This window comes from Pavona decussata, unplaced genomic scaffold (genome assembly GCF_977016875.1).
Source record: "Pavona decussata unplaced genomic scaffold, jaPavDecu1.1 SCAFFOLD_100, whole genome shotgun sequence".
In the NCBI taxonomy this organism is placed as follows: Eukaryota; Metazoa; Cnidaria; class Anthozoa; order Scleractinia; family Agariciidae; genus Pavona; species Pavona decussata.
The window spans coordinates 2,118,097-2,133,101 of NW_028145515.1; the positions used below are offsets into that span (position 1 = coordinate 2,118,097).

General features: G+C 39.5%; 1 protein-coding gene across 4 annotated transcripts in view; it reads left to right on the forward strand.

The window, feature by feature from the left end:
* Nucleotides 1-15,005, forward strand: part of LOC146472300 (obscurin-like) — a 164,766-nt gene that overhangs the window by 35,911 nt on the left and 113,850 nt on the right. For all 4 annotated transcript variants that reach the window (XM_085119693.1, XM_085119692.1, XM_085119694.1 and 1 more), the window contains 16 exons: nucleotides 455-634; nucleotides 947-1,069; nucleotides 2,746-2,937; nucleotides 3,381-3,707; nucleotides 4,105-4,227; nucleotides 5,069-5,260; nucleotides 6,065-6,388; nucleotides 6,762-7,594; nucleotides 7,978-8,335; nucleotides 8,808-8,905; nucleotides 9,397-9,466; nucleotides 10,665-10,754; nucleotides 11,277-11,417; nucleotides 12,507-12,559; nucleotides 13,618-14,276; nucleotides 14,927-14,984. In XM_085119693.1, the coding sequence (XP_084975819.1) occupies nucleotides 455-634; nucleotides 947-1,069; nucleotides 2,746-2,937; nucleotides 3,381-3,707; nucleotides 4,105-4,227; nucleotides 5,069-5,260; nucleotides 6,065-6,388; nucleotides 6,762-7,594; nucleotides 7,978-8,335; nucleotides 8,808-8,905; nucleotides 9,397-9,466; nucleotides 10,665-10,754; nucleotides 11,277-11,417; nucleotides 12,507-12,559; nucleotides 13,618-14,276; nucleotides 14,927-14,984 (3,821 nt within the window). The remainder of the gene's footprint in view (nucleotides 1-454; nucleotides 635-946; nucleotides 1,070-2,745; nucleotides 2,938-3,380; nucleotides 3,708-4,104; nucleotides 4,228-5,068; nucleotides 5,261-6,064; nucleotides 6,389-6,761; nucleotides 7,595-7,977; nucleotides 8,336-8,807; nucleotides 8,906-9,396; nucleotides 9,467-10,664; nucleotides 10,755-11,276; nucleotides 11,418-12,506; nucleotides 12,560-13,617; nucleotides 14,277-14,926; nucleotides 14,985-15,005) is intronic.

The window sequence follows — 15,005 nt, forward strand, 5'->3', positions numbered from 1 at the left end:
TTGTTTAGGTCATTGAGTAGTCATTCTCCAACATGTCTTCTTTATTAGGATGTTCAAACCACTGACTCTCCTGGGTTTGATGACGTCATAACCAAAAAGTGGAACATTCATCTGTTGAGTATATCTGGCTGAACTTAGTACACCATGAATCTAAGTTGTACACACTACTGTGTCAGGTCCATTTGTGACTAGCTTTCTGCACATAGAGTGGAGGGACAAAAATGATCATTAGCAGCCGTGTAAAGTTGGCTACTTGCTACTTAAAGTCTGTAACGGTTAGAAAATTAAACCAGCAACACTTGCATGAGAAATCCCCAGGGTGTTTCTGGCAGGGTTGTGGGGGTGGGGGGAGTTGGATGGTTTGGGATAAAACCTGCTTTGAATGGTGGTGGGGGAAGGGAATTGAAGAAGACTCTCCTAATAGGTCTAATGAGCCCACATTTTGCTTTCCAAGGAACCTAAAGAAGAGCACTTGGACAGGAGTGGAGCTGCTGATTGTATCCAGAAGTTCCTGGCCACCCTAGAGGCAAGGGTACATAAACTTGGCCAGCTGTGGACACTTAGAGAAGAACAACTCCACAAGAACAGGCAGCTTAATGCTGAGTTTGTTCAGTTTGAAAAAGACACTCGAGAGGTGAGTTTTTTTTATACTACCTAAAATATTTGATGGCTGTTTCTCCTGCTACTTAAGTTGTTTTGTGCCATGTGACAAAACATTACATACAACATTAGGTTCCAGGAGAACAGTAAGGGGTAGGAAATGGTTGGTTCGACAATGCTAGGTAATTGCTTTGGCTACAGTATACATACAAGCTAGTTAGTTAAATGCAGAATACACAGGGCACAACGAGAATGTTTGAGGAAATTGATCAGTCCTTAGCTTGCTTGAAGTGTCAATGCATCATCATGCTGCCAACCAACATTTATTTTGCTTCTGTCATGTCAGGTCATTTTGTGGATCAAGGAACAGAGTGATACATTTTTCCCTGTCAAAGTAGACTACAGCTCCCTTCCAGCTGATCCACGAGAACTGGAGGACAAGCTGAGAAGATTCAAAGATGCTGCCAGGGTAAGTTGAGGACAGCAATAACACAGAAGAGTAAACTCATTATTGATTGATGCTTAACTAAGGCATAGGTACAGTGCAGTTCTGCTTTACCTTAAGGTGGCCGAACACAGTTTGCGCGCGCTTTACAAATTCTGTTAGTGATGCTATTAAGCGCGTGCTAGGGTTGTGGTACGCAAATACGGGGGTCGATAAAGTGATCCCTCTCTCCACGTGAAATGAATAATAAAGTTAACTTTTGATCCTAAATAACTAAGTTTCTCGTTTCTGGACTCTTTTTCTTTTCTTTCCAAGAAAAAAAATCATTTAACAAGACCTTTTGCATGCTTTTCATCTTTGCCATGAAACCCAATTAAAGCCACGCATGCGCATTTGACCAAAAATTGTGACTGGTTGTTTTCGTGGAAATAAACTGTTTTCTAAGGAACCACTCATTAGAATTTCGTGACATTTGGCATGAAAATAGTTCCCTAAAAGCGTAACTCGCCTACAGAGAGAAATCTAAATCTAACAGAGGGTATCTTTACAAAACATTAAAATGCAAAATCAATATTTACAGGAGATCTCTCGGTTAAAATTACATGAAAGTAGTGCAACCTTGTCAGTGTTTTGTGAGTTTTTCTGGATACAAAAAATGGAAAAAATCTAATGAGTACATTTTCCACAAATAAAGGAAACCTACTATTTATGGACGTTTAATAGTTCGCTGCATTGCCATGGAAACGGTACTTAGATCAACAAGACGTACGAAAATACATTCCTTCTTAGTTAGTCTTACACCATACCAATTTTGGGCGTCCAGAAGTACATAGTTTCCAAATAAAGTCTTCTAACACCTGTACACTAAAAAACTGTATTCGGCCACCATAAGACCTTGTCTTCTTATCCTTTTCAAACACATTCTATGAAATCTCCAATAATTGGAGATTATTATTTGCATATTCTTGTCAGAATAATTATTAAAATGCTGATTGCCGTGGATAAGCAGAATAGAAACAACTATGAAAGAGTAGAGAAGGATTTTAAACTTGCTTTTAATTTATTGGTGAGCTTTGGGATTGGTGGTTTAAGGAAGGTAGGGCTGCTGCCTTCAGATGCTGTAAAAAAGCAGCAACAAAGGTACCCATAACAACAATGTACAGCTACAAGTTCACCCACCCACCAAACCTCCCACCTTGGGAAGCGTTGCTGTTGCGAGGCCATCCAGGCATGACATGTAACAATATTTAAGAACAAGGTCACAAAGCAAACACCGCATTTTAAAGCAGAGGTCTACAACATTCACAAGCAGCAGATGCAACATTATTTTAGCCAAACATGTAGGCCTGTGAACACTCTAAAGAGCTACAGCGTACATCACATTTCACATAAGCTTTTCCTTTCACAATAAAATACCGAATATGTGCCCTACTACTGTGAGCATGTTTTAAAGTTTTGGTGGGGACTAAATGGAACAGTGGGCTTATCATATTTTTTGGTAGCTCTCTAAGGCTGTCACATGAAGTGAAACCTGCTCATTTCACGTTCCTATTTGTCACCTCCATTTCACTTTCAAGAACAGCAAGCACCACTTACCATGCATGCACACGTATCTTTCTGCTTATTCTTATTAAATGCAAGCAAGAAATTTTGATTTTGGTTTATAGCAAATTAAGTGTTTGTCTATTCTTGTTCCTCAGCGCACAGATGAAGATGTCCAATCTCATCTACAGGCTGCAGAACAGCTCTCTGAGGCAGAAGGTAGTTACAAAGCAGCCATCAGAGTCATCACAGATGAACTGCAGATTGCATATCAGAGATTTAAGACCCTTCTTGCAGATTACGAGGTGCTCTTGTCCATGTCAGCAACATTTTACACAAGTGTTGAAAAGGTGAGTTGAGGTCTGTTTCTATCTACCTAAAATTTGGTGATTTTTCTCTAATTGACATGTGCTTTGTTTGAAGACTTGGAATTCAGAAAGAGCAGTGACGAGAACTTACACATGGCGAATTTGTTGTTGTTTTTGAAATTTTTAGTGTTCTTTTCAAAGCTCTTCTACCTCGACCACTGGTTAGTGTGATTTCAATATTTGAGAACTGACAAAAAATTCAACCCACATAAAAAATTTTAGCATTTATTCTTGGATATTAATCCATGCCAGAGGCACACACATCACTGTGTCATCAACCTTTTTGAGTTCAAGTTTAGATATAATAGATTGATTTCTACATCTGGAAGGAATGGTTAAAGCCCAGTGATATGACTTTTTAATTCCAAGATTAGTGTTGAATAAGTTACACTTTTAAGTGTTCTCAACACTGATTTCCTTCGCAGCTTCTGCAAATGATGGATGACATGACCTATGGAATACAAAATCAGCCTCTTCCAAGAGATACAAACAATGCACAGCTCCTGCTTCAAGATCATCTTGCCAACTACCAGACAGTCCAGGATCTTTACAACTTCACCACTGTGAATGCCCAAGATGTGCTGAGCCGGGCAGCCACGTCATCTGCGGTCTCTGTGTCCCGCGAAGAGATCAAAGGCTTCCTTGAAAAGTCAGAAGGGAGACATGACGAGTGGCGTAGCCTTTGGGAACATCATAAGGACAAGCTGGAGGAAAGTGTCCGCCTGTGTGAATTTGAACAGGCTATCAGTACGGTAGGTTTTCATGGTTTGGTTTTGAAACAAAAACCATTTAATGGAATGAATGTGTCACTGACTTCATGTAGCATGTTCGAGTTTATAATTCCTTTGATATCATGACTGTGTCATTTGGTAACAGTTTGGCATTTGTAGGATAGGGTAGTCATCGCCCTTTCATTTTACGTTCAAGTCCCAGCCTCGTGGACCATGGTGCTGAATTATGAGACATCTCTATGGCAGACGCAATCTGGAAGAGCACTGAGCTCTGGGAGTCATACGGATGTTTGAGCTTCCTCCTGCACCATACCTTTAATTCACAGAAAGGAAATACTGTACTATGATAAACGAGATGTATTAGATGAATGCACTTTCTTAGTCAAAGTAATTTTGCTTCTTTGCTTTTCTTTTGTAGGTCAATCTTACTATTGAGGAACACACTCGGGAACTGCTGGCTCTCAACCGAAAATTTGGTGTCACTCTGCTTGATGCTGTTACTCTGCTGCAAGAGTCAGATGCATTTCTAGAATCAGTCAAGGTAGGAAGGAAAATTGAGTAACCATAATATCAAGCGTTAAGCATCTTCATCCAATCACTGTAAACCCCTCCTGCAATAATACATGTTCCTTGAAATGTATGTTTGAGAAAGCTGATACCTTTGGGATTGGTTGCACATGTGTGTACTGATGTTTATTCATGTTCATGGTATGGATACCTTTAATCTAGATGTAGCTCTAAGTACCAAGTGAAAAGTAAGTTGACAGTTTTGACTTCATTCTTGCAAGAAGTGAGTATTGAGAATTGAGTTTAGCATCAAGAGTCAGTTTACTTGAAACTGTACTTGATTTCCTGTACTCCATTCGTGTGAAAAGAGCTCAAGCAAAATATCTTGATTACTCATGCAAGGTTGAAGCTTTGAGAAAGTTATTTATGCTTTCAAGAGAGACCAACAACATTGTTTGCCTAGAGCACCACAACTAAATTTGTAGGTTTTGGTACACACCATGGGACTTGTCCCCACTGTGTGTAAATGATGGGACCTTTTGGAGAGTTCTACAAAACTATCCTAGGGAATGAGCTCACATGTGAGGGGACTTTTTGATGGGAGAGAATGTTTTGGTCTGCAATTGATATATTTTTTATTTGATCGCAAGGGTTTGTTCCACAAAGTAGATGTAATTGTTTGTAATTTGTAATTTAATGTAATGCAATTTAATGGCAATGTAATTTGTTTGTGTTTAAGGGCAAGTTTATGGTAATCGACCTCATGATTCTGTGGAATGGGTCTTGCTCCCCCCAAAAAGATTTCAGGGTCAAAATGGTTGAATAGCTTTACCTGTATGTGATTTAAACCTGCAATCATTACATTGTTCTCACAGCCTGCAGATAGAGAAGTTGGTAGACTGGTTGATGAAGCAGAAAAGCTGAGGCAGATAAATCACCATGATGCGCCTGCTATTATGCGGCAAGTATCTGCAATGGAGTCTCGCTGGCAGAGATTTCTGTCCAGGATGGAAGACCACAGAACCATGCTGGAGGCATCAATTGAATTCCATCAACTTTATGAACAGGTCTGCTTAAGATATTAACTTTACCTCAGCATACTGTTTTTTGTAGCCTACATTGCAAATTCATGTTTTGTGGATTCCTTGTTTGACAGTTTTCCCAGGGTAATTTGGACTGGAAAATATTTTGTACTCAGAGTCATCATAGTCAATCCAAAGATTCTCTGTTGTACTTCCTTGTTGTACTATAATTACTCACAAAGAGTGGGGAAGGTGCCGATGAGCGAGCACTTCCCTTGCACCAACTTGGCCTGGGTTTGATTGGCAGCACGTATGATAATTATGTGGATTGCGTTTCGTTTTGGTTCTCATCCTTACTTCCTGAGTTTTTTCTGTGACATTCTTCATTCCCACCACTTCACAAAAACAAACAAAACAAAGCAAACAATATTTCTTTAATTTTTAACAATTCAATCTGTGATCTGAGGGTTGTTGGTTAGTCAGTTGTCCAGGGACTCCCAGTTGGCTTGATAGTTCAGTTGGCAGAGCACTGCACCGGTATAGAAGAGGTCATGGGTTTGAATCCCATTCAAGCCTGAATTTTTTTTGCAACTACTTAAGTTGTGTTCATAACTACAATGGTCATTCACTTGTTCATTTTTTCCAAGGACTGTTACATTGTAATAATATTACTGTTACCCTAATGTGCCATGCAAGTACCAGTAGTGCTTTCAACAGCCCAGGATTACTGTAAACAGTAACTTTTAACACAAAACTATGAATCCACTTAATCTGTTTTGTAGCTTGTCACATTGTATAATGTGCAGGGTAATAAGTTCTCTCACATCAGGTTTATCTTCTTTCTTGCAGGCTTCAGTTTGGATCAGTGACAGTGAGCACTTTGTGAAAACCACACGAGATGGAGCAAAGAGATGCAAAACTGAGGAAGAAGTTGTAGATCTTCTTGACATGTTGGAAGGCTTCGTAAAACCAGGCCTCAACAAGCAGGAAGCCCGACTAAAGAAACTGGCTGAACTCTCTGCTAAGCTCACTATGGATGAACCTCGTTACAAAGCCAAGGACCTCATGGCTAAACAGAAAGAAATTGCTACCAAGTTTGATCTCATGGACAATGATCTTTTCCGTTTGGCAGAGAGACTCAGAGAAAGGAAACAAAGAGGGCTGCCTCCTAAGGTGAACATACTCAAGACAAGTTATCATTCTAAGGCAGAGGTCAAAGACATAACTGTCATTTGCATGTTTTCACTGCTGTGAGCAAAATGTTGTAAAATTTCAGACTGAAAAGATCCACGAAGCAAGGAAGGAGAATCTAAGAAAATTCTATCAGCATTCTTTCTTGACTTGAGTAGTCAACTTGAAACACTGGGAGTTGATTCCTAGGCTAAAAATAATTAATGTTTAATCTATTTTCTATGAAATAATGGTTGACCCTTGGTTAGAGAAAGAGTCCTGAAAGCATGAAAGTTTTGAACAGCTTTTATTTATTTTTTGCGGGTGTTTTATTAACTTTCATGTAATCCTTGTTCTGTTAATTGGTTTCTCTTAGGCAGAGGAAGTTACATCAGAAAGCATTGAGGCTTATGAGAGAGAACTGTCAGAATCAGCTCCTGTCTCAGCAGAATATGGGAAACCAGTGCGGGTGAATGTCCTGTCATCTTTCATTGATGGTGTACTGGGTAGCAAGAGGCCAGGTGATCGAGAAGTGTTTGAAGAGGCCGGGCCAGCCAAACGTCCTCAGGTGTCTGTCAGAGTCAGGTCCGATACACCAGTAAGCTTAGAAACTGAACAGAAGATTGCACCCATCATCAAGTCAGAGATCCAGGGATGGTTTGAAGGTGGCAAAGCTGTAAAACCTGCTGAGATCCCAGAGCACGAAATTCTGGTTCACATTAGTGAAGATACCAAGAGAGAACCCAGTGAAATGGCTTTGGCTCCTTGGGGTGCTGAAGTGGTGAAGAAAGATGTCACAGTCACCTCATTAGGGCCATTTGTTAGCAAAGACATTGAAGTTGAAACAGCTTTGCACACAGAAACACATCGGCCAACCTCGTCAGAGCAGGCTCAGCTTGTAAGGAAGAGGGTGTGGAAGACAACGACAAGGGAAACCACCACCAGCATTAAGCAAGAGACAAGAACTGAAGTTGAGATGCTGGTTCCAGAAAAACCTGAAATGACATCAAATCTCTATGTTTTTGGTGCATTACCACCCTCTGAGAATCTGAATGTGGAGGTGAAGTCCAAGACATCTGTTGAGAGCACACCCGATACCATGGACAAGACAAGCCCCAAAGAAATCAGCAAAGTTGAAAGAGAAATGCAGACTGCCAATGAGAACATCTGCAGGAGGATTGAAGAGTCCGTGGCGAGTAGTCGTAGGCCGTAAGTACACAACACCCTCTAAACGTTTTCCTAAAAAAAAAAAAACATTACCTGCTGTGGGTGTTTCTTAAATGCATGGTTTCGATTCTACACTTTCTAGACAACTTGTGACTACAGGTACAATTAACCCTCGCTATAACAGACATCCAACGGACCACAACAGAGAAAGTCCATAAGAGCGGGAGGGTTTTTCAGTCATTCTTATTCCCTGAGACTTAAATGCTGTCCGTAATAGCTAAGAGTCCGCAAGGTAGGAGTTTACTGTATGTGTTAAAGTGGAAATATGGATGTCACTCCCTGAACTTATGCACCAGTAGTTACAGTTTGTTTCCAATATTCTCATTCTGTTTACTTCATGCCGCAACTTTCGTTTTATTTCTTAGATTTGAACTAAAAAAACACGCTGAGATTCTCATTCCCCAACATGCTGGTTCAGTTCTGATCTTCACTCCTCCTGGCACCCCGAGAAGAGACTCTGGCCCATGTATTGACTCAAGTCAGCTCACTAATGGCCATGCGGGTGATGTAGACCAACCAAAAGTGGAATCTGAGGTGCATCTTATGAGGACGCCCCAGGACTTTGATTTTGGTGCAGTAGAGCTGACTATTCCCTCTCCTTTTGTGAATGGGGAAGTGCCTGACTTGGAGAAAGAAGCTGCTCTGCAACGAATGAATGACATCACTGGCAAATTGATTGAAAGTGAGGAGAAATACTTGGATGATTTGAGATCTCTTGTTGAGGTATGGAGTTTGTTAGTTTTGTGCAACCAAGTTATGCACATAAAGTAATGCAACTGCTATTTAAGCCAATGGCATGCTAGGCTGTAAGGTAAGGTAGAGGTAAATGTAGAGTAGGGATGTTTTCAAGCGCTATTAACGTCAAGTGACAAAGGAAATTTTACTCCTGCTGGATAGGATGGTAGTTCACCCTATGACCTTGTCCTTCAGCATTTTGTTAGCATTTTCTTAAACTTCGGCAATGCCCATTTAGGCCACATAAACACCACTAGAGCTTGCTAGGGGTCAGTAAATATGGACCATACCAAAATCATCAGATGTTTTCTATTTGTCAGGTCAGGTAGCTGACCTTGTCGGGTTTTCACCAAGACCCCTCCCTTATCTGGAAAACTGTGGTCTGGTAATGAGACAGTTAATGGTTTGTATCTCTAAATTCTGGTATAATAATCAAGTCAGTCATTTCCTTTTTTTGCAGGATTACATCTATCAGCTTCCCAAAACTCCATCCGAGATTTCAGACAACAAAGACACCATCTTTGTCAACTCCGAGGACATCTTTTTCTTCCACAAAGTGTATGTTAATTTTGATTGACAAGCAATTTAGGATCCTTTACTTTTTAATTGGACATTTTTAAGTAACATTTATTAACACATTATGTGAAGGACTATATGATTGTGTTCTCAACGCAATGTATGCTGTCAGTGAATGTTTTTAGTTTTCATCAAGTCATGCAAAGCAATAATTTATTTACTCCATTTGATCATCTCTTTTGGGAGCAAAGTTAAAGCATAGCAGTGAGAGTACTCCCATCAGTTTGGCCAAGGTTGAGTCCTCTTCTAAAAATCATTTATGTCACTGAATTGGTTTCTGTTGGTTCTCAATCAATTCTTTGCCGTGTTCTCTATTTGGGTTGCCATGTTCTCTTTCCTCCATAAAAACAAACATTGCTGAATGCCAGAAATCCAAGGGTGTCAGGTTTGTGAACCATAAGACTATTAATTTGAATACTTGCCTTATTAATTAAGTTAACTACTACAATTTATTTTCATGTGATTATTTACAGTATCTTTTATGATGAGCTGAGTAAGTGCAGAGGAATTCCTTCAGATGTTGGCCAGGTGTTTACAAAAAGGGTAAGACAAGATGACTCATCAAAAATTGCAGCAATAGTTGTTTTTGTAGAGTGGTTTTCAGTCGAAGGTGGAGAGTAATTTCCCTTTACTTCGGTTTTGCCTTACTGTATTCTGTGATTTGTTAGTGAAATGAACACTTTCTCAACTGATGAGGAGCAAAAACAAAACCAAATTGTGACTTGCTTTTACGTGCTGTACATGTGGTGCAGTGATAATGTTGTATAAGTTATGTCTGTGGTACTTATCATTTAGAGGGAAAACCTGGAAGTTCCGGGCTGGGATGCGTTGTTCCATTTGGGACATTTCTGAAATTATGGGCTCCAGATCATGAAGTCATGCACTTTTACTGCTCCTTTTGGGATTTGCAGTTGATGCTGAAGCATTTTGCATGTTGTCCATCTTCTGTTGGGACAGGCTAAATCATTTCACATTCATGCCGGAAATTCAGGTTTCCATAGGATCTGAAACGATCCTAAAATCAGCCAACAAAAATTCTGTAGTCATTTGGACACAAATGTCTGAAATAATTTGCCATTTTCTGCTTCAGTGGTCATGACCACTGAGGATTACAAAAGGTAGAGCCTTGTTCCATCCCTTGTTATCTTTTGTCTGTGATCAACTGGGATCAATGTTGATGGTGCAATCGTCTATGAAAGGACTGGTTTTGTTTGCGCGATCGAAATTCAGAGCAGGGTACATAAGTAGTTCATAATTGGCCATTTCTATCATCATGAAAAGTATCCAGAGAGATTAGGTCACTTTTTTTCCAATCATGCATTCACAATCCCTTGCAATTATGATATGGAACATGTCTCTGCAATCATCCACAATTCGCAAAATGAGCAGCTCCCAGTTGGCTTGATAGCGTAGATGATAGTCAGAGCACTGCACTGGCATCACAGAGGTCATGGGTTTGAATCCTGTTCAAGCCTGAATTTTCTCAGGCTTTCTTTTCACAACTGCATATTTAAGTTGCATTCGTCACTATGACGGCCTTATTTTTTTTTTTATCTCTGATCCTGTGATTGTTTGGAAACATACGGAAATCAGGGTAATATATGAAAGGTAGATAACAAACTCAACTCCTATCTGTGATTTTGACGTTTTTCTTAGCAGTGCCATCCAATTAACTTACTTCTAATCTACTGTATCTCAATTAATGCCTAATTCTGTCTTTCGTTTTGTTTCCCTCTAAAAGGAAAACGAGCTTGACAGATACATCACCTTCTGTGATGGAAAAAGTGACTCAGCTAACTTTATAGAATCACATCCTAAGGATTTCTTCAAGGTAAGATTTGATTAATCAACTTAAAAAAGTTCATCTCCTTCTTGTCGATATCCCTAAGAATTCAGTAGTGTGCGAGGACAATTTCCTCCAAATGATAATTGCCTTATTTTCATCACATTTCTGATGACATTGATAAAGTCAGTAAAGCGTCATTAGCTCCTTTTGTTAGTATCCCGTTGTTTGAGTAATTAGAAAGCAGGTCAGACTTGGAGACAGAAAGGTCAAAGGCCATTTTTCTATTGAGATAATTATGTCATTTGTGAAGATAGACTACTTGTCTCAGACAAATTATCCGTCTCAGGTGCATAACTGGTCCTGTTGTGAAAAGGCTCTTAGCGTTAGAGCCTCTTACCTGCTTAGGATAAGATGGATAAAGAGATAAGTAACCTAAAAAATTATTTCTCATTAAGGAAACAAACATCTATATCAGGTGTTACACTAAGACGAACAAATTGTCTGTGTCACAGTGTTAGCAGTTTATAAGGTAGAGTGTTTCTTACATTTTCATTTTCAACTCTGTAGAACTGTGAGGAAGCAGCATCTTGTCATCCCATTGAAGAACTTCTGGATCGTCCTGTTGAGCGTGTTTTAGAGTACAGAGCATATCTCACTGATCTACTGCAGTGTGCTCGTAAGGCTGGTGTTGATACGCATGACCTGGAGGTACTGCTTTTACGAATTGAAACCCCCTGCTTGCGTGATGTGCCTTTGTCTCTAGGCTTTCTTGGTTTTTCCTATTCTCCAGTTTCTTTTACTCTGTGCTTTTCGTTTATTGAACTAAGTAAGTGTTAATTTAACATCTGCTGAATTTGATGTTCTTGAGAAGAGATCTTAACCCGGTGATGACATCACAAAAGCTGGGAAATTATGAGATCTGATGAGATATTCGAAAAGAGTGTGCTTAAAAATGCAAACTTGCCGAAAATCAGCATCTTGCTCATTTGGGGATGAGGTGTTGGCTCTTTTATGCTTGGATGACTCCATACGAATCCTTCTAATTTTACCTTAGTTCTTAATGAGAAGGATCTGTTTAGCAGAGCGTAAAAACGCCAATGCATTGATTTTTGTCAAGTTAGCATTCTTTATTATGCTCTTTCAGAATATCTTATAAAATTGCACATCAAAAATTTAAGTAATTGTGATGTCACACTTGAGCACTCTATGGTTGCATAAAAAGACAGTAGTTGTCTGTGCATCATTCTTCTTTACACCAACCAAAAGTTGAAAATGGCGGTAACAAGTTTAATAATCTATGCATAGTACTGTAAAGTTCCAAATGTAAGCGAGAGCTTGTATTTGTTGAAAGAACTCTTCAAAAGGTTTATTTTTGGAAGGGGCTTGTTTTTCCTTTTTGTTTAAGGGGTATATGGGAGGGAAATTTGTATTTCAAGAATTTGTTGGGCGTGTTAACGAAAAGAGATTTGTGTGCCGACGTTGCGAGCATTAGCCGTTTGTCAGAACAAATCCAATTTGCTCTGACACTCGAAACATCAGCACTCGAACCTGAGTGAGAACCTCTTTACAGTCAACACTGTTGATAAAACCAAACATTTGCTTCTACTCCCGAGATTCTACAAGCATACTTTGTGGTGGGCTTGTTTTTGGAAGAGCTTATGTTCAGAATACTACGGTATTCTTGCTGAGTGTTTTCCTTGTGCCACGAAAGATTAAAGTGAGAACACTATCTTTGTCTAAACAGTCACAACCATGTTGCTTATCTTTCTTTCTTTCTTTCTTTGCTTTTCTTTTCAGGCTGGAAAGGAAGTAGTAGATCGCCTTTGGGCCGAAATTACTCAGCAGACTCAGTAAGTTAATGCTTTAAGAAAGCTTTCAGATACACATTTTTACATGATTGATACTGGGGTATAAACCAAATCTCAGTACAGTGATCTCTCGACTTTCACTCAACAGATGTAAGATTTTTGATAAGAAGTCCATTTGATCAACATGCAATGACAAGCAGTATTGTATTATAGGGGCAGTGGCTGGAGTTTTTTCATTTAAGCCAAAGGAGTGAAGTTTTCTTAATAACAGTTCTAGGGTATGAGCTCCTGGAATATTCCAGAAAATTGGAAATCTAGAGGATTCTATTGTAGGGAAAGTATCATGGGTTTTTGATATCTTTTGTTAAAAATGATGAAATAGGATTTTCAATCAGCTGCCAAATAATTCTAGAATGGCGAGAGAAAAGAAATCAACTCAATTCGTGAAAGGAACAACTCGAGATCTGTTCTAGCGCATTTTGGAAGCAAAAATGCGAGAACTTGAAAAACATTAGCCTAACATTTTTCAAGTTTCAATCCATACCAGCCTACTCTGTCTCTGGCCAGAGGCACTAATCGACAGTTTTATTGCACTGGGGTGATAATTTATAACAAACGTGACAATTATTTCGTTGTTTCTGCTGACAGACAAACATTTTTGGGTTTTGAAATGACAGTAAATTTGCGTGATACTTCCCCTTTAAGTTGTTGGAACTCACGGATGATTCGTGAAGACGTCCCAGGATGAGATGTATCTTTAGGGATTGTATATACCTCTGGCTTAGAAACATCAGGATTCGTTGTTAGTTTAGGAGACCTTCATGAGTCTGGCTCCTACATATTTATTGTTACAGTTGAGCCCCTCTTTAAGTGGCCACTCTATTGTAGATGGCAAGTGGCTATTTTATATGGGGTCATTGAAAAATAATATAAGGCGTAGTAGGAACGTCACTACTTGGACAAAAAAAAAATGTTGGTTTGTGACAGGTGTTGCATGTATTATACAACCTGTTATTCACAACTTTCAGTGTCGTGTATTCTCTGATTCGTTGCTTGAAAGTGGTTTGACTGTAATTGAATGATTGCAATTAATTTTTCAGGTTTGAGATCCTTGTTACTGAGACACCAAAGGAGGTTGAGCTCTGCGTTGCATTACAAGATTTCAGAGACGAGCTGAACAACATCTGCCTTCAAAAGGAAGACACAGTTTTGGTCCTGGATCGGGTTTCATGCCCAGGAATGTACAAGGTTGTCAGGTTTAGATCTGATGGGTCTAGGGGCGATGAAGTCTGGGTGCCATCATCAGTTTTACGGCGCAAGAAGTCAACAGCTGAAATTATCATGCCAGCTGAGTACACGGTAAAGCTCAAGTCAAAACCTGGGCCTAAACTACCAGAGGAAATTGCAGAAATGACCATGCCTGCTCCTGAAAGGGAGGTGGTTGTGGAAATGTCTCCAGTTGAGCTAGCACCAGCTCCAGCTGCCCCTGTATTTATCGTGCCATTGGAAAATCAGACGGCAACAGAAGGCCAACCAACACAGCTGGATGTCCGTGTTTCTGGCATCCCAAAGCCAGAGGTGTCATGGATTAAAGATGATCGCCCAGTCAGAATAGGAGAGCGTATCCATGCTCAGAAGAAAGGAGATTTGTTCAGTTTGAAAATATCAGAGGTTGATATTGAAGATGAAGGGACATACACTTGCCAGGCAACAAATGCAGCTGGGACAGCCACGTCTAAGGCAGAGCTAAATGTTGAATGTAAGGGAATCAACTTCTTAGGATGTGTGTCATATGTGGTAACTGACCAGATAGGTTGTTTAGTCAGTTTGCAAATGGAAGGTGCCACTTTTTTTTTTACTTCGTTTTACTAATTGTTCTGAGTGGTTACCATGTTATTGAATGACCAGTTGGCCTGGCCAGTTTGGACAAAATTAATGTTAAACTCAACAGGTCAATATTTTTCTGTTTAGTGCTGTGCATTCCTTTTGGAACACACTGTTGGTCGAAAACTGAACAAACAATGTGACTCGATCCACGCGAAGTTATTTGTTTAATTATTCCACTTTTAAATACCTTCTATCGTTTTTAGCGTTCCTTTCTATTTATCAGTCATGCTATTATTTTCTTATATTGTTTAGATGTGAATATCTTATAGTCAGTATCTCATTAGTATTTTCACAATTATATATAAGCACATGCTAATTTTTACTTCTCATCTTGAACTTGAAAATGACCGTCGGACGGTCGAAACGTCGTTTTCTTTTAGCGTTAACTTTCATAGGTAAATCCAGTTCCCCTAAACCCATAAATTATTGAGAGCGCACTTTGCTGGGGACTTTTGAGAGTTTTAAATATAAAGACACCTTAATGACTTAAAGGATAGCTTGTTTTTCTTTGTTTGATTTCAGCTGTTGAGTCAGAGGGAGAACCAGAAGTGGAGGAACCACAGATCACTGTGATTAAGATGTAAGAACATTTTGCCAACCA